The sequence below is a fragment of the Salvelinus fontinalis genome, chromosome 13, assembly GCF_029448725.1.
Source record: "Salvelinus fontinalis isolate EN_2023a chromosome 13, ASM2944872v1, whole genome shotgun sequence".
Lineage (NCBI taxonomy): Eukaryota > Metazoa > Chordata > Actinopteri > Salmoniformes > Salmonidae > Salvelinus > Salvelinus fontinalis.
The window spans coordinates 4,536,154-4,550,289 of NC_074677.1; the positions used below are offsets into that span (position 1 = coordinate 4,536,154).

At 48.3% G+C, this 14,136-nt stretch overlaps 1 protein-coding gene across 3 annotated transcripts in view; it reads right to left on the minus strand.

Annotated features, from left to right (window-relative positions):
- Positions 1 to 1,211: 1,211 nt before the first annotated feature.
- The window catches only part of LOC129867968 (teneurin-2-like), a 355,999-nt gene continuing 343,074 nt past the window's right edge, over positions 1,212 to 14,136 (minus strand). For 2 of the 3 annotated variants that reach the window (XM_055941490.1, XM_055941492.1), the window contains 3 exons: positions 7,241 to 7,363; positions 4,597 to 4,802; positions 1,212 to 3,031 (listed from right to left, as the gene is read on the minus strand). In XM_055941490.1, coding sequence (XP_055797465.1) covers positions 2,783 to 3,031; positions 4,597 to 4,802; positions 7,241 to 7,363 — 578 coding nt within the window. In that variant the 3' untranslated portion in view covers positions 1,212 to 2,782. The remainder of the gene's footprint in view (positions 3,032 to 4,596; positions 4,803 to 7,240; positions 7,364 to 14,136) is intronic. The other variant, XM_055941491.1, reaches the window with a different exon arrangement.

The window sequence follows — 14,136 nt, forward strand, 5'->3', positions numbered from 1 at the left end:
ATCCCTCTCCTTCTCCCTCCTCTAATATCCCTCTCCTTCTCCCTCCTCTAATATCCCTCTCCTTCTCCCTCCTCTAATATCCATCTCCTTCCCCTCCTCTAATATCCCTCTCCTTCTCCCTCCTCTAATATCCCTCTCCTTCTCCCTCCTCAATATCCCTCTCCTTCCCCCTCCTCTAATATCCCTCTCCTTCTCCCCTCCTCTAATATCCATCTCCTTCCCCTCCTCTAATATCCCTCTCCTTCTCCCCTCCTCTAATATCCTCTCCTTCTCCCCTCCTCTAATATCCCTCTCCTTCCTCCCTCCTCTAATATCCTCCTCCCTCCTATCCCTCTCCCTCCTCTAATATCCCTCTCCTTCTCCCTCCTCTAATATCCCTCTCCTTCTCCCTCCTCTAATATCCCTCTCCTTCTCCCTCCTCTAATATCCCTCTCCTTCTCCCTCCTCTAATATCCCTCTCCTTCTCCCTCCCTCTATTATCCCTCTCCCTTCTCCCTCCTCTAATATCCCTCTCCTTCTCCCCTCCTCTAATATCCCTCTCCTTCTCCCTCCTCTAATATCCCTCTCCTTCTCCCTCCTCTAATATCCCTCTCCTGTCTCCCTCCTCTAATATCCCTCTCCTTCTCCCTCCTCTAATATCCCTCTCCTTCTCCCTCCTCTAATATCCCTCTCCTTCTCCCTCCTCTAATATCCCTCTCCTTCCCCCTCCTCTAATATCCCTCTCCTTCTCCCTCCTCTAATATCCCTCTCCTTCTCCCTCCTCTAATATCCCACTCCTTCTCCCTCCTCTAATATCCCTCTCCTTCTCCCTCCTCTAATATCCTATCATTCTCCCTCCTCTAATATCCCTCTCCTTCTCCTCCTCTAATATCCCACTCCTTCTCCCTCCTCTAATATCCCTCTCCTTCTCCCTCCTCTAATATCCCTCTCATTCTCCCTCCTCTAATATCCCTCTCCTTCTCCCTCCTCTATTATCCCTCTCCTTCTCCTCCTCAATATCCCTATCATTCTCCCTCCTCTTAATATCCCTCTCCTTCCCCCTCCTCTAATATCCCTCTCCTTCTCCCTCCTCTAATATCCCTCTCCTTCCACCTCCTCTAATATCCCTATCATTCTCCCTCCTCTAATATCCTCTCCTTCTCCCTCCTCTAATATCCCTATCATTCTCCCTCCTCTAATATCCCTCTCCTTCTCCTCCTCTAATATCCCTATCATTCTCCCTCCTCTAATATCCCTCTCCTTCTCCCTCCTCTAATATCCCTCTCATTAACACCTCCTTTCTTTCCAGTTTTGATCAGGCATACTCCTTCCCTCATCACCTCTTGCCTCCCTACCATTCATAATTAGATACATCTAAATAATTAACAGTCATTAAAGTTTTACTGGAGGCTGAACCTGCTGGTCTTTCTATAGCTAATATAATAGTCTGTTAAAATAGAGTTTAACGCAGAACGACTAGTGTTTGATGGAAGAATGAACTCGGGCACTACACTGTGTAGGCAGCTCCTGGCGGCAAGTAATACATGCATGTGTTGAGATTTAGGAATTATTATGACCATTGTTTATCTGTAAACATCCATTAGCAGAGAGACAATTAGCTAAGAAATAAAACATGCACTGCACAGATAATTCAAAATGCCTCTGTGGCGTGACTGTCTAAACACACTATTTAAATGATTCAGTATACTACAACTTCTTAGCATACCCCGAATGTCCTCACACCCCTTCGTCCTCCCTCCACAGCCCCTGCCACAAGTGATAACCTCTCTAATTACACCAGTACTCATCCCCACTGCAGAGGTAAGTACAATTACTGTAATTGAATTGCTTCGATCACTCAGTGTCCCCATGGCAGTATGGCAGTGGGAGAGGCCACTCCACCACGATATACTCCAGCCACTGTTGCGTGTCGTGTGTGCCTCCCCACGGACAATTAGAGGTTTACGGAAGCATAAAAGGCAAATGAACAATGAGCAGATTCGTATTCATTTACTAAGAGAGTCTACTGTATGAATACAAAACGCTTGCTTTGACCTCATGTATATCAATGTGTGTCTTTAGGCTCTAGGGACTCTAGGGAAGAGTTAGGAGTTACAGTCGCCAAGCTAAGCTCTCTTCCTCCTCTCTTTCAGTCAAGGTCAAGCTCCAATTCTGTTCTGTTGGCCTGGCTTCTCTTCTCAGTAGCATCCTCCTCAGAGAAGGTTATCATTCAAATGGATCTCTAAATCAAAGATGTTGTGTCATGCTTTTACTGCAACAGAGCCGACACGTGTGCTGTGTGGACATAGGGGTTCTCTTTGATGGGGGCTCCAGAGAGTCATGAATACTTCAAAAACCAACGTGGGGGGAAACATTCCTGTGTTTTTACCTCTTGTTTGTTCTCAGCTGTTGCATGCTTGTCTACTGTTCAGAGATGGCCAACTGTGTGACAGGAGCTGTGTACTGACGGAGAGATACTCCACAGGGAGACATCTCTTTCATGACTCAATCTCTATCCTTTCCAACACTTTTATCAGTGCTCACTCCCAATATCAGTCTACGCCTATCAGACCAACAGGGATGCAATCCTGGAATGGTGAATTTGTGAAACTTTCTCTCGCTCTCTCTCTCTCTCTCTCTCTCTTTCTCTCTCTTTCTCTTTCTCTCGCTCTCTTTCTCTCGCTCTCTCTCTCTTTCTCTCGCTCTCTCTCTTTCTCTCGCTCTCTCTCTTTCTCTCGCTCTCTCTCTTTCTCTCTCTCTCTCTCTTTCTTTCTACCAGAATCCTAAATGTTCCGCCCTGGCTTTACAAGGAGAATATAGAAGTGTAAAGCAGGTAAATATAATAACAGCACCCACCTAGAGCCACGGTGCTGAAGGAGACAGACTCCTTGTCCTTGCCGTCGTTGTAGAAGGCCAGATGCCAGGTGCCAGGGTCCAGGTACTGAACAAAGATGGCCTCGTTCAGAACCACCGTATGGATGCTGCGGCGCTCCCGAGGAGACTCCACCACGCTCCACTTCTCCTTCCCGTCCAGACGCTCCATGTAGTCATACTGAATACAGAGAACAGGGTTAGGGGTTAGAGAGGCAGGGAGGGACAACAGAGAGAACAGAGGGAGGGAGGGAGGGAGGGAGGGAGGGAGGGAGGGACAACAGAGAGAACAGGGTTAGTGAGGGAGGGAAGGGTAGGGAGGGACAACAGAGAGAACAGGGTTAGTGTGGGAGGGAGGGAGGGAGGGAGGGAGGGAGAGAGAGAGGGAGGGACAACAGAGAGAACAGTGTTAGTGAGGGAGGGAGGGAGGGAGGGACAACAGAGAGAACAGGGTTAGTGAGGGAGGGAGGGAGGGAGGGAGGGAGGGAGGGAGGGAGGGAGGGGAGGGAGGGAGGGAGGGACAACAGAGAGAACAGGGTTAGTGAGGGAGGGAGGGAGGGACAACAGAGAGAACAGTGTTAGTGAGGGAGGGAGGGAGGGAGGGAGGGAGGGAGGGACAACAGAGAGAACAGGGTTAGTGAGGGAGGGAGGGAGGGAGGGAGGGAGGGAGGGAGGGACAACAGAGAGAACAGGGTTAGTGAGGGAGGGAGGGACAACAGAGAGAACAGGGTTAGTGAGGAGGGAGGGAGGGAGGGAGGGAGGGAGGGAGGGAGGGAGGGAGGGAGGGAGGGACAACAGAGAGAACAGGGTTAGTGAGGGAGGGAGGGAGGGACAACAGAGAGAACAGTGTTAGTGAGGGAGGGAGGGAGGGAGGGAGGGGAGGGAGGGACAACAGAGAGAACAGGGTTAGTGAGGGAGGGAGGGAGGGACAACAGAGAGAACAAGGTTAGTGAGGGAGGGGAGGGAGGGACAACAGAGAGAACAGGGTTAGTGAGGGAGGGAGGGAGGGACAACAGAGAGAACAGTGTTAGTGAGGGAGGGAGGGAGGGAGGGAGGGAGGGAGGGAGGGAGGGAGGGAGAGAGGGATGAGAGAGAGGGAGAGGAGGGAGGGAGGGACAACAGAGAGAACATGGTTAGTGAGGGAGGGAGGAGGGGAGGAGGGAGAGAGAGAGGGAGGGAGGGAGAGAGAGAGAGAGAGAGGGAGGGAGGGAGGGAGGGAGGGAGGGAGAGAGGGAGGGACAACAGAGAAAACAGGGTTAGTGAGGGAGGGAGGGAGGGAGGGACAACAGAGAGAACAGGGTTAGTGAGGGAGGGAGGGAGGGACAACAGAGAGAACAGTGTTAGTGAGGGAGGGAGGGAGGGAGGGAGAGAGGGAGGGAGGGACAACAGAGAGAACAGGGTTAGGGAGGGGAGGGAGGGAGGGAGGGAGGGAGGGGGGGGGGGGGAGCCAGGGAGGGGTGGAGGGAGGGAGGGAGGGAGAGAGGGAGGGACAACAGAGAGAACAGGGTTAGTGAGGGAGGGAGGGAGGGAGGGGGGGAGGGAGGGAGGGAGAGAGGGAGGGAAGGAGGGAGGGAGGGACAACAGAGAGAACAGGGTTAGTGAGGGAGGGAGGGAGGGACAACAGAGAGAACAGGGTTAGTGAGGGAGGGAGGGAGGGAGGGAGGGACAACAGAGAGAGCAGGGTTAGTGAGGGAGGGAGGGAGGGAGGGAGGGACAACAGAGAGAGCAGGGTTAGTTGCTGGGTACCTGTGCGTGGGAGGGGGGCAGGCCCTTGCGGATGTACACCCCAAAGAGTGCATCTTTGCCCAGGGAGATGTTGAACTTGAGGAACAGGGGCTGGCGGAGGTGTAGTAAGGAGCGCCAGAACACTCCTGGGGGGACGTCCTGGCTCAGCCGCCGACCTACCTCCAGCTCACCTGTACTTATACTACTGTTCCTGTACACCCATGGTCCTGAGAGATGGAGGTAGGGAGGGAGGGGGGAGGGAGCGAGGGAGGGAGAGAAAGAGAGAGAGGGAGAGAGAGAGAGAGAGAGAGACAAAGACAGAGCGATGTACCTCAGATCTCTATTGACAGAACACATCTGCTGTGATAAGAAGTAGAATGTCAACCTCTCCAACTTATGGAGATGCAATGTAAATATTTGTGTTACATAGCAGGAAAAAACAAACACAGAGATGCTGTTTTGTCACACAAGGTGTTTAGTTACGACACTAATAATGATTTTACACTGTAAAAGGTTTATAGATGAAAGTCTCCATAGCAGTACTACAGGATGTATCTCCTTTCCCTGTGGGGACAGTGAGGAAGTAAAGCTCTGCTGTCATTCTTCTCCTCCCTCGGAGCGGGGTAGGACAATATTCCCAGACCTGTCGGTCGTGAAGTCCTCATGGGACTGAGGAGGGTGACAGTGGTGAAGGCTTGTTAAATCATCATAGTCCTCCATAGTGCAACATATCTCCCCTTTAAAACACTTGACAAATTGCCTCAAGCGTTGCTATCCCACTGAGTAGTTAACCCAAAATAATTTGATATTTTCCTTGCTGAGAAACCTCTGGCTGCATTAAAAATAGATAAGGGAGAGAGAGAGAGAGCGAAAGAGAGAGAGAGAAGAAGGGAGATAACAAAGCGAGAGAGAGAGAGAGAGAGAGAGAGAGAGAGAGAGAGAGAGAGAGAGAGAGAGAGAGAGAGAGAGAGAGAGAGAGAGAGACAGAGAGAGAGACGAGGTCCTGGGTGGCGATGTGTTCCTCCCACAGTATTAAGGAAGGGTTGTTATTCCTCCTAAACGCATCAGGCAGATCTGCAGTGGAACCGCCAGAGTCCTGACAGTGACGATCACAGACACATTAGCATTAACCACAATGCTCTGGCTGGCTTCCAGAACAGTCTTATAACCACAATTCTCTGGTTGGCTTCCAGAACAGTCTTATAACCACAATGCTCTGGCTGGCTTCCAGAACAGTCTTATAACCACAATTCTCTGGTTGGCTTCCAGAACAGTCTTATAACCACAATGCTCTGGCTGGCTTCCAGAACAGTCTTATAACCACAATGCTCTGGCTGGCTTCCAGAACAGTCTTATAACCACAATGCTCTGGCTGGCTTCCAGAACAGTCTTATAACCACAATGCTCTGGCTGGCTTCCAGAACAGTCTTATAACCACAATGCTCTGGCTGGCTTCCAGAACAGTCTTATAACCACAATGCTCTGGCTGGCTTCCAGAACAGTCTTATAACCACAATGCTCTGGCTGGCTTCCAGAACAGTCTTACATCTCCTTCTCTACGGCTGTACTGCAGAGATCACCTCACCTCCTGTAGACACCAGGATCCAAGCCCCAGAGTTAGGGGAGGCATCAACAATTTAGTCTGAAGTCTGCCACGACACAATCTTATGTAAAACTGTTGCCAGTGCCGCCGAACCCCAGGAGAGCCCAACCAGACTGCTGTATCTTCCCAGTGAAGAGGGGTTTGGTGCCATTCCCAACAGATGACAGATGTGCACCCACTCATATCTTGTCCTTTCCACAACCTTCTTTAATGACATAAAGCCCAGGCAAATTCAAACACTCAATTTCAGCGTCTGACTTGAACAAACTAGCTTGGCCCAGACGGGCAGTGTGCGTCTGTGTGTCGGCTCATGAGAACCACTCCAGAGGACCTCCATCAAAGCCGACGCTTGGAAAAACCCTTCAGAGAGAACGGTTTCACAGCACTTCCCACCCACGCTACGCCTCCTCTCGCTGGATTACATGGTGTTGTTACAGTCCTCCTAAATGAAGACGGCCAGCCAATTCCACAGAATGAAGGGAGGGATATGGTTTTAGCAGAAATCAAACGAATGTGCATTGGTATGAGGGAGGAATTACTAAGGATTTATCTGAGAGCTTGTTTTCTAATGTTTTAGGGAAATTGCGACATTACGGCAATATGGTGGACAGACGGTGAGCCTCGTGTCATCTTTAGATTAGGCGCTGACTGCAAACGTCAAAACACAAGGTAAATAATCAGAGTTCTAATGCAATTGGCAACGCTTCTTTAATAGAACCTGTGTACACTCTATTGATGTAATTAGGATTCTAGAACAGTTATGCACCATACAGGGTAAGCTCCACTATAATTCAAACAGGAGAACTAGTTGTAATTGGTTCACTAACGAATGAAAGCCAGGGTCTTTCTCTGTTTGTTACATTAGCAGGCTGTACATTTGTACTACATGCTACCTTCAAATTCATAATCTAGCCCAGAGCTACCAGAACAGTTTATTCTGCAGGCCTCACTAGTTGTTAGAGCCCCAGTCTCCAGTCATCCATGTAGCCTCAGTGTAGTGTAGAGGAGGGTTTCAGCACCATGGCCAGGGGCGGCAGCCATGCAGACTCTGGCTGTTCTTACCTCTGCCTCCGGAGGGCACTGTTGCCACGTCGCTGATGCCCGGCAGCTCAGTGCTCAGGCCGTTGTTGATCAGGTGCCCATCAGCCGGCTTCAGCTGCCAGTTGAGCCCTAACAAGTTTAGAGCTGAGAGAGAGAGAGAGAGAGAGAGAGAGAGAGAGAGAGAGAGAGAGAGAGAGAGGGAGAGAGAGAGAAAGAGAGAGAGAGACAAAGAGAGAGAAAGAGAGAAAGAGAGAGAGAGAGAGAAAGAGAGAGAAAGAGAGAAAGAAAGAGAGAGAGAGAAAAAGCGAGAGAAAGTGAGAGAGAGAGCGAGAGAAAGAGAGAGAGAGAGAAAAACGAGAGAGAGGGAGAAAGAGAGAGAGAGAGAGAGAGAGAGGGAGAAAGAGAGAGAGAGAGAGAGAGAGAGAGAGAGGGAGAGAAAGAGAGAGAAAGAGAGAAAGAGAGAGAGAGAAAGCGAGAGAAAGAGAGAGAGAGAGAGAAAAATGAGAGAGAGATAGAGAGAGAGAGAGAGAGAGAGAGAGAAAGAAAGAGAGAGAGAGAGAGAGCGAGAAAAACGAGAGAGAGAGAGAGAGAGCGAGAGAGAGAGAGAGAGAGAAAGAGAGAGAGAAAGAGAGAGAGAAAGAGAGAGATTAAGAGAGAGAGAGAGAGAGAGTGAGAGAAAGAGAGAGAGATAGAGAGAGAAAGAGAGAGAGAGAAAGAGAGAGCAAGAGAAAGAGAGAGAGAGCGAGAGGAAGAGAGAGAAACGAGAGAGAGAGAGAGAGAGAGAAAGATAGAGAGAGAGAGAGAGAGAAAGAAAGACAGAGAGAGAAAAATGGAATGTGACATGTCCAAGATGGCGCTGCAGTAGGATGTGTTGATCTGTCTCTGTCTTTGTCTTTTCCCGTGTAAATAGCCGGTCTTTTTCGTATATATCTTAATCTCACTTTCTATCTACTAACTAAATATACTTTCCTGCAACCCGCCTCACCCAATGTGGTACGGATCTGCTATTTTTATTCCTTATAACTAGGACTTCCATCAGGAACTAGCTAGCTAACTAGCTACTAGTCTTTGTTAGCCACGGCTAGCGGTCCTCGCCTTCTTTTCCCCGTCATCAGCCAGCCTTAGCTCGGACAACACCTGCCAGTCTGCACAGCACGATATCAACCCAGAGCATATCGGACTGCTTCTCTTTATCATATCACCAGATTCCTGCCGCTCTGGATCATTACACCGGTTCATTACTCCGATTCATCGCAGCTAGCTAGCTGCAAACTAATGGCTACTGTTAGCTAATGCCTCTGTCCCGAAGCAAGCACCAGCTAGCCTTGAGCTAGCCTCGAGCTAGGCCCATCTCCCGGCTAGCCGAAGAGGTTCACCAGCTAATTCTTGGGCTACAATACCTCTTTTGCCAACTGGCCTAGACCCTTTATTGTCGACACGGAGCCCCGCCAATCCATCACGACTGGACTGCCGACGTGATCGCCCGATATGGTCTCAACTGGCTATTCTTTACGATGTCGCCAAAGAATGTCGCCAAAGAACCAGCTACTAGCCACGGCCCGCTAGCTTTTCTGAACGCTGTGTGCCCTGCTTGCCTAGCGCAGTAGTGACTACCGAACAGCACCCTGACTCACCTATTGCTGCTCTTTTGACACTATGATCACTCGGCTACACAGCTGATGGCCCCTGGACTGTTTCAATAACTCGGTACCTCATTTTGTTTACCTGTCGGCCCCAGCCTCGAACTCAGGTCCTGTATGTGCCTAACTCACCCGCTCTGCCCATTCATCGCCTTTTACCCGTTGTTGTCTTAGCTCTCCTGATCAACACCTGTGATTGCTTTATGGCTCTCTCTAATGTCAATATGCCTTGTTTACTGCTGTCTTGGCTAGTTTTTACTGTTTTATTTCACTGTAGAGCCTTCAGTACCGTTCAAAATGCTTTAGATAGCTCTTTCGTCCCACCCCACACACATACGGAGACCTCACCTGGGTTAACTTGTCCCTCCAGAAACGAAACCTCTCTCATCGTTACTCAACGCCTAGGTTTACCTCCACTGTACTCACATCCTACCATACCCTTGTCTGTACAGTACATTATGCCTTGAATCTATTCTACCACGCCCAGAAATCTGCTCCTTTAATTCTCTGTCCCCAACGCATTAGACGACCAGTTCTTATAGCTTTTAGTCGTACCCTTATCCTACTCCTCCTCTATTCATTGTGTAAATCAGCTAGAAAGATGTGTCAGCATCGAGTAATTGTCTCTGGCCCCCTCCTAGTTAGGGGGAGTGATGAGCTCTACAGCAGAGTCTCACAACTCAATCACTGGTTGAAAACTGTTTTCTGCCCCTCCCAAAAGATAGAATTTGTAGAAAATTGGCCCTCTTTCTGGGACTCACCCACAAACAGGACGAAGCATGGCCTGTTGAGGAGTGACAGACTCCATTCTAGCTGGAGGAGTGCTCTCATCTTATCTACGAACATAGACAGGGCTCTAACTCCCCTAGCTCCACAATGAAATAGGGTGCAGGCCAGGCAGCAGGCTGTTAGCCAGCCTGCCAGCTTAACGGAGTCTCCCACTAGCACAGTCAGTGTAGTCAGCTCAGCTATCCCCCTTGAGACCGTGTCTGTGCCTCGACCTAGGTTGGGCAAAACTAAACATGGCGGTGTTCGCCTTAGCAATCTCACTGGAATAAAGATCTCCTCCATTCCTGCCATTATTGAAAGAGATTGTGATACCTCACATCTCAAAATAGGGCTACTTAATGTTAGATCCCTCACTTCCAAGGCAGTTATAGTCAATGAACTAATCACTGATCATAATCATGATGTGATTGGCCTGACTGAAACATGGCTTAAGCCTGATGAATTTACTATGTTAAATGAGGCCTCACCTCCTGGTTACACTAGTGACCATATCCCCCGCGCATCCTGCAAAGGCGGAGGTGTTGGTAACATTTACGATAGCAAATTTCAATTTACAAAAAAACAACGTTTTCGTCTTTTGAGCTTCAATTCATGAAATCTATGCAGCCTACTCAATCACTTTTTATAGCTACTGTTTACAGGCCTCCTGGGCCATATACAGCGTTCCTCACTGAGTTCCCTGAATTCCTATCGGACCTTGTAGTCATGGCAGATAATATTCAAATTTTTGGTGACTTTAATATTCACATGGAAAAGTCCACAGACCCACTCCAAAAGGCTTTCGGAGCCATCATCGACTCAATGGGTTTTGTCCAACATGTCTCCGGACCTACTCACTGCCACAGTCATACTCTGGACCTAGTTTTGTCCCATGGAATAAATGTTGTGGATCTTAATGTTTTTCCTCATAATCCTGGACTATCGGACCACCATTTTATTACATTTGCAATCGCAACAAATAATCTGCTCAGACCCCAACCAAGGATCATCAAAAGTCGTGCTATAAATTCTCGGACAACCCAAAGATTCCTAGATGCCCTTCCAGACTCCCTCCGCCTACCCAAGGATGTCAGAGTACAAAAATCAGTTAACCACCTAACTGAGGAACTCAATTTAACCTTGCACAGTACCCTAGATGCAGTCGCACCCTTAAAAACAAAAAACATTTGTCATAAGAAACTAGCTCCCTGGTATACAGAAAATATCCGAGCTCTGAAGCAAGCTTCCAGAAAATTGAAACGGAAATGGCGCTACACCAAACTGGAAGTCTTCCGACTAGCTTGGAAAGACAGTTCCGTTGTCACGCCCTGACCTTAGAGATCCTTTTAATTCTCTATTTGGTTAGGTCAGGGTGTGACTAGGGTGGGCAATCTATGTTTTCTATTTCTTTGTTGGCCAGGTATGGTTCCCAATCAGAGGCAGCTGTCTATCGTTGTCTCTGATTGGGGATCATACTTAAGCAGCCTTTTCCACCTGTAGTTTGTGGGATCTTGTTTTTGGTACTGTGCTGTTTAGCCCTACTAGACGTTACGTTTCGTTTTGTATTTGTTGTTTCTTCGGTGTTCATTTAATAAATTAAAATGTACGCCTACAACGCTGCACCTTGGTCCGATTCTTCCATCGACGAACGTAACAACCGTGCAGTATCGAAGAGCCCTCACTGCTTCTCGATCATCCTATTTTTCCAACTTAATTGAGGAAAATAAGATCAATCCAAAATGTATTTTTCTTCTGTCGCAAAGCTAACTAAAAAGCAGCATTCCCCCAAGAGAGGATGGCTTTCACTTCAGCAGTGATAAATTCATGAACTTCTTTGACGAAAAGATCATGATCATTAGAAAGCAAATTACAGACTCCTCTTTAAATCTGCGTATTCCTCCAAAGCTTAGCTGTCCTGAGTCTGCACAACTCTGCCAGGACCTAGGATCAAGGGAGACACTCAAATTTTTAGTACTATATCTCTTGACACATTGATGAAAATAATCATGGCCTCTAAACCTTCAAGCTGTATACTGGACCATATTCCAACTAAACTACTGAAAGAGCTGCTTCCTGTGCTTGGCCCTCCTATGTTGAACATAATAAAAGGTTCTCTATCCACCGGATGTGTACCAAACTCACTAAAAGTGGCAGTAATAAAACCTCTCTTGAAAAAGCCAAACCTTGACCCAGAAAATATAAAAAACTATTGGCCTATATCGAATCTCCCATTCCTCTCAAATATTTTTGAAAAAGCTGTTGCTCGGCAACTCACTGCCTTCCTGAAGACAAACAATGTATACGAAATGCTTCAGTCTGGTTTTAGACCCCATCATAGCACTGAGACTGCACTTGTGAAGGTGGTAAATGACTTTTTAATGGCGTCAGACTGAGGCTCTGCATCTGTCCTCGTGCTCCTAGACCTTAGTGCTGCTTTTGATACCATCGAACACCACATTCTTTTGGAGAGATTGGAAACCCAAATTGGTCTACAAGGACAAGTTCTGGCCTGGTTTAGATCTTATCTGTCGGAAAGATATCAGTTTGTCTCCGTGGATGGTTTGTCCTCTGACAAATCAACTGTACATTTCAGTGTTCCTCAAGGCTCCGTTTTAGGACCACAATTGTTATCACTATAAACTTTACCTCTTGGGGATGTCATTCGGAAACATAATGTTAACTTTCACTGCTATGCGGATGACACGCAGCTGTACATTTCGATGAAACATGGTGAATCCCCAAAATTGCCCTCCCTGGAAGCCTGTGTTTCAGACAGAAGGAACTGGATGGCTGCAAACTTTCTACTTTTAAACTCGGACAAAACAGAGATGCTAGTTCTAGGTCCCAAGAAACAAAGAGATCTTCTGTTGAATCTGAAAATTAATCTTGATGGTTGTACAGTCGTCTCAAATAAAACTGAAGGACCTCTGCGTTACTCTGGACCCTGATCTCTCTTTTGACGAAAACATCAATATTGTTTCATTAACAGCTTTTTTCATCTACGTAACATTGCAAAAATCAGAAACTTTCTGTCCAAAAATTATGCTGAAAAATTAATCCATGCTTTTGTCACTTCTAGGTTAGACTACTGCAATGCTCTACTTTCCGGCTACCCGGATAAAGCACTAAATAAACTTATCAGTTAGTGCTAAACACGGCTGCTAGAATCTTGACTAGAACCAAAAAATTGGATCATATTACTCCAGTGCTAGCCCCCCTACACTGGCTTCTGGTTAAGGCAAGGGCTGGTTTCAAGGTTTTACTGCTCACCTACAAAGCATTCCATGGGCTTGATCATACCTATCTTTCCGATTTGGTCCTGCCGTACACATACCTACACGTACGCTACGGTCACAAGACACAGGCCTCCTTACTGTTCCTAGAATTTCTAAGCAAACAGCTGGAGGCAGGGCTTTGAGTGGGTTGAGTCACTGACGTGATCTTCCTGTCCGTGAATTTAAGTATGCTCTCTCTAATTCTCTCTCTTTTTCTCTCTTTCTGTCTTTCTTTCGTTGTTTCTCTCTCTCAGAGGACCTGAGCCCTAGGACCATGCCTCAGGACTACCTGGCCTGATGACTCCTTGCTGTCCCCAGTCCACCTGGCCGTGCTGCTGCTCCAGTTTCAACTATTCTGCCTGCGGCTATGGAACCCTGACCTGTTCACCGGACGTGCTACCTGTCCCAGACATGCTGTTTTCAACTCTCTAGAGACCGCAGGAGCGGTAGAGATACTCTTAATGATCAGCTATGAAAAGCCAACTGACATTTACTCCTGAGGTGCTGACCTGTTGCACCCTCGACAACCGCTGTGATTATTATTATTTGACCCTGCTGGTCATCTATGAACATTTGAACATCTTGGCCATGTTCTGTTATAATCTACACCCGGCACAGCCAGAAGAGGACTGGCCACCCCTCATAGCCTGGTTCCTCTCTAGGTTTCATCCTAGGTTCTGGCCTTTTTCCTTAGCCACCGTGCTTCTACACCTGCATTGCTTGCTGTTTGGGGTTTTAGGCTGGGTTTCTGTACAGCACTTTGTGACACCAGCTGATGTAAGAAGGGCTTTATGAATACATTTGATTGATTGGTGGTTTGGGCTGGGTTGGGTTGAACTGGGTTGGGCTGGTTTGGGCTGGGTTGCGCTAGGTTGGATTGGGCTGGTATGGGCTGGGTCGGGTTGGGCTGGTTTGGGCTCTGTTGGGCTGGGTTGGGCTGGTTTGGGCTCTGTTGGGCTGGTTTGGGCTGGTTTGGGCTCTGTTGGGCTGGGTTGGGCTGGTTTGGGCTGAGTTGGGCTGGTTTGGGCTGGTTTGCGTTGGGCTGGGCTGGTTTGGGCTGGTTTGGGCTGAGTTGGGCTGGGCTGGGTTTGGCTGGGTTGGGCTGGTTTGGGCTGGCTTGGGCTGGGTTGGGCTGGTTGGGACTGGGTTGGTTTGGGCTGGGTTGGGTTGGGCTGGGTTGGGTTGGGTTGTTTTGGGCTGGGTTGGGTTGGTTTGGGTTGGGCTGGGTTGGGTT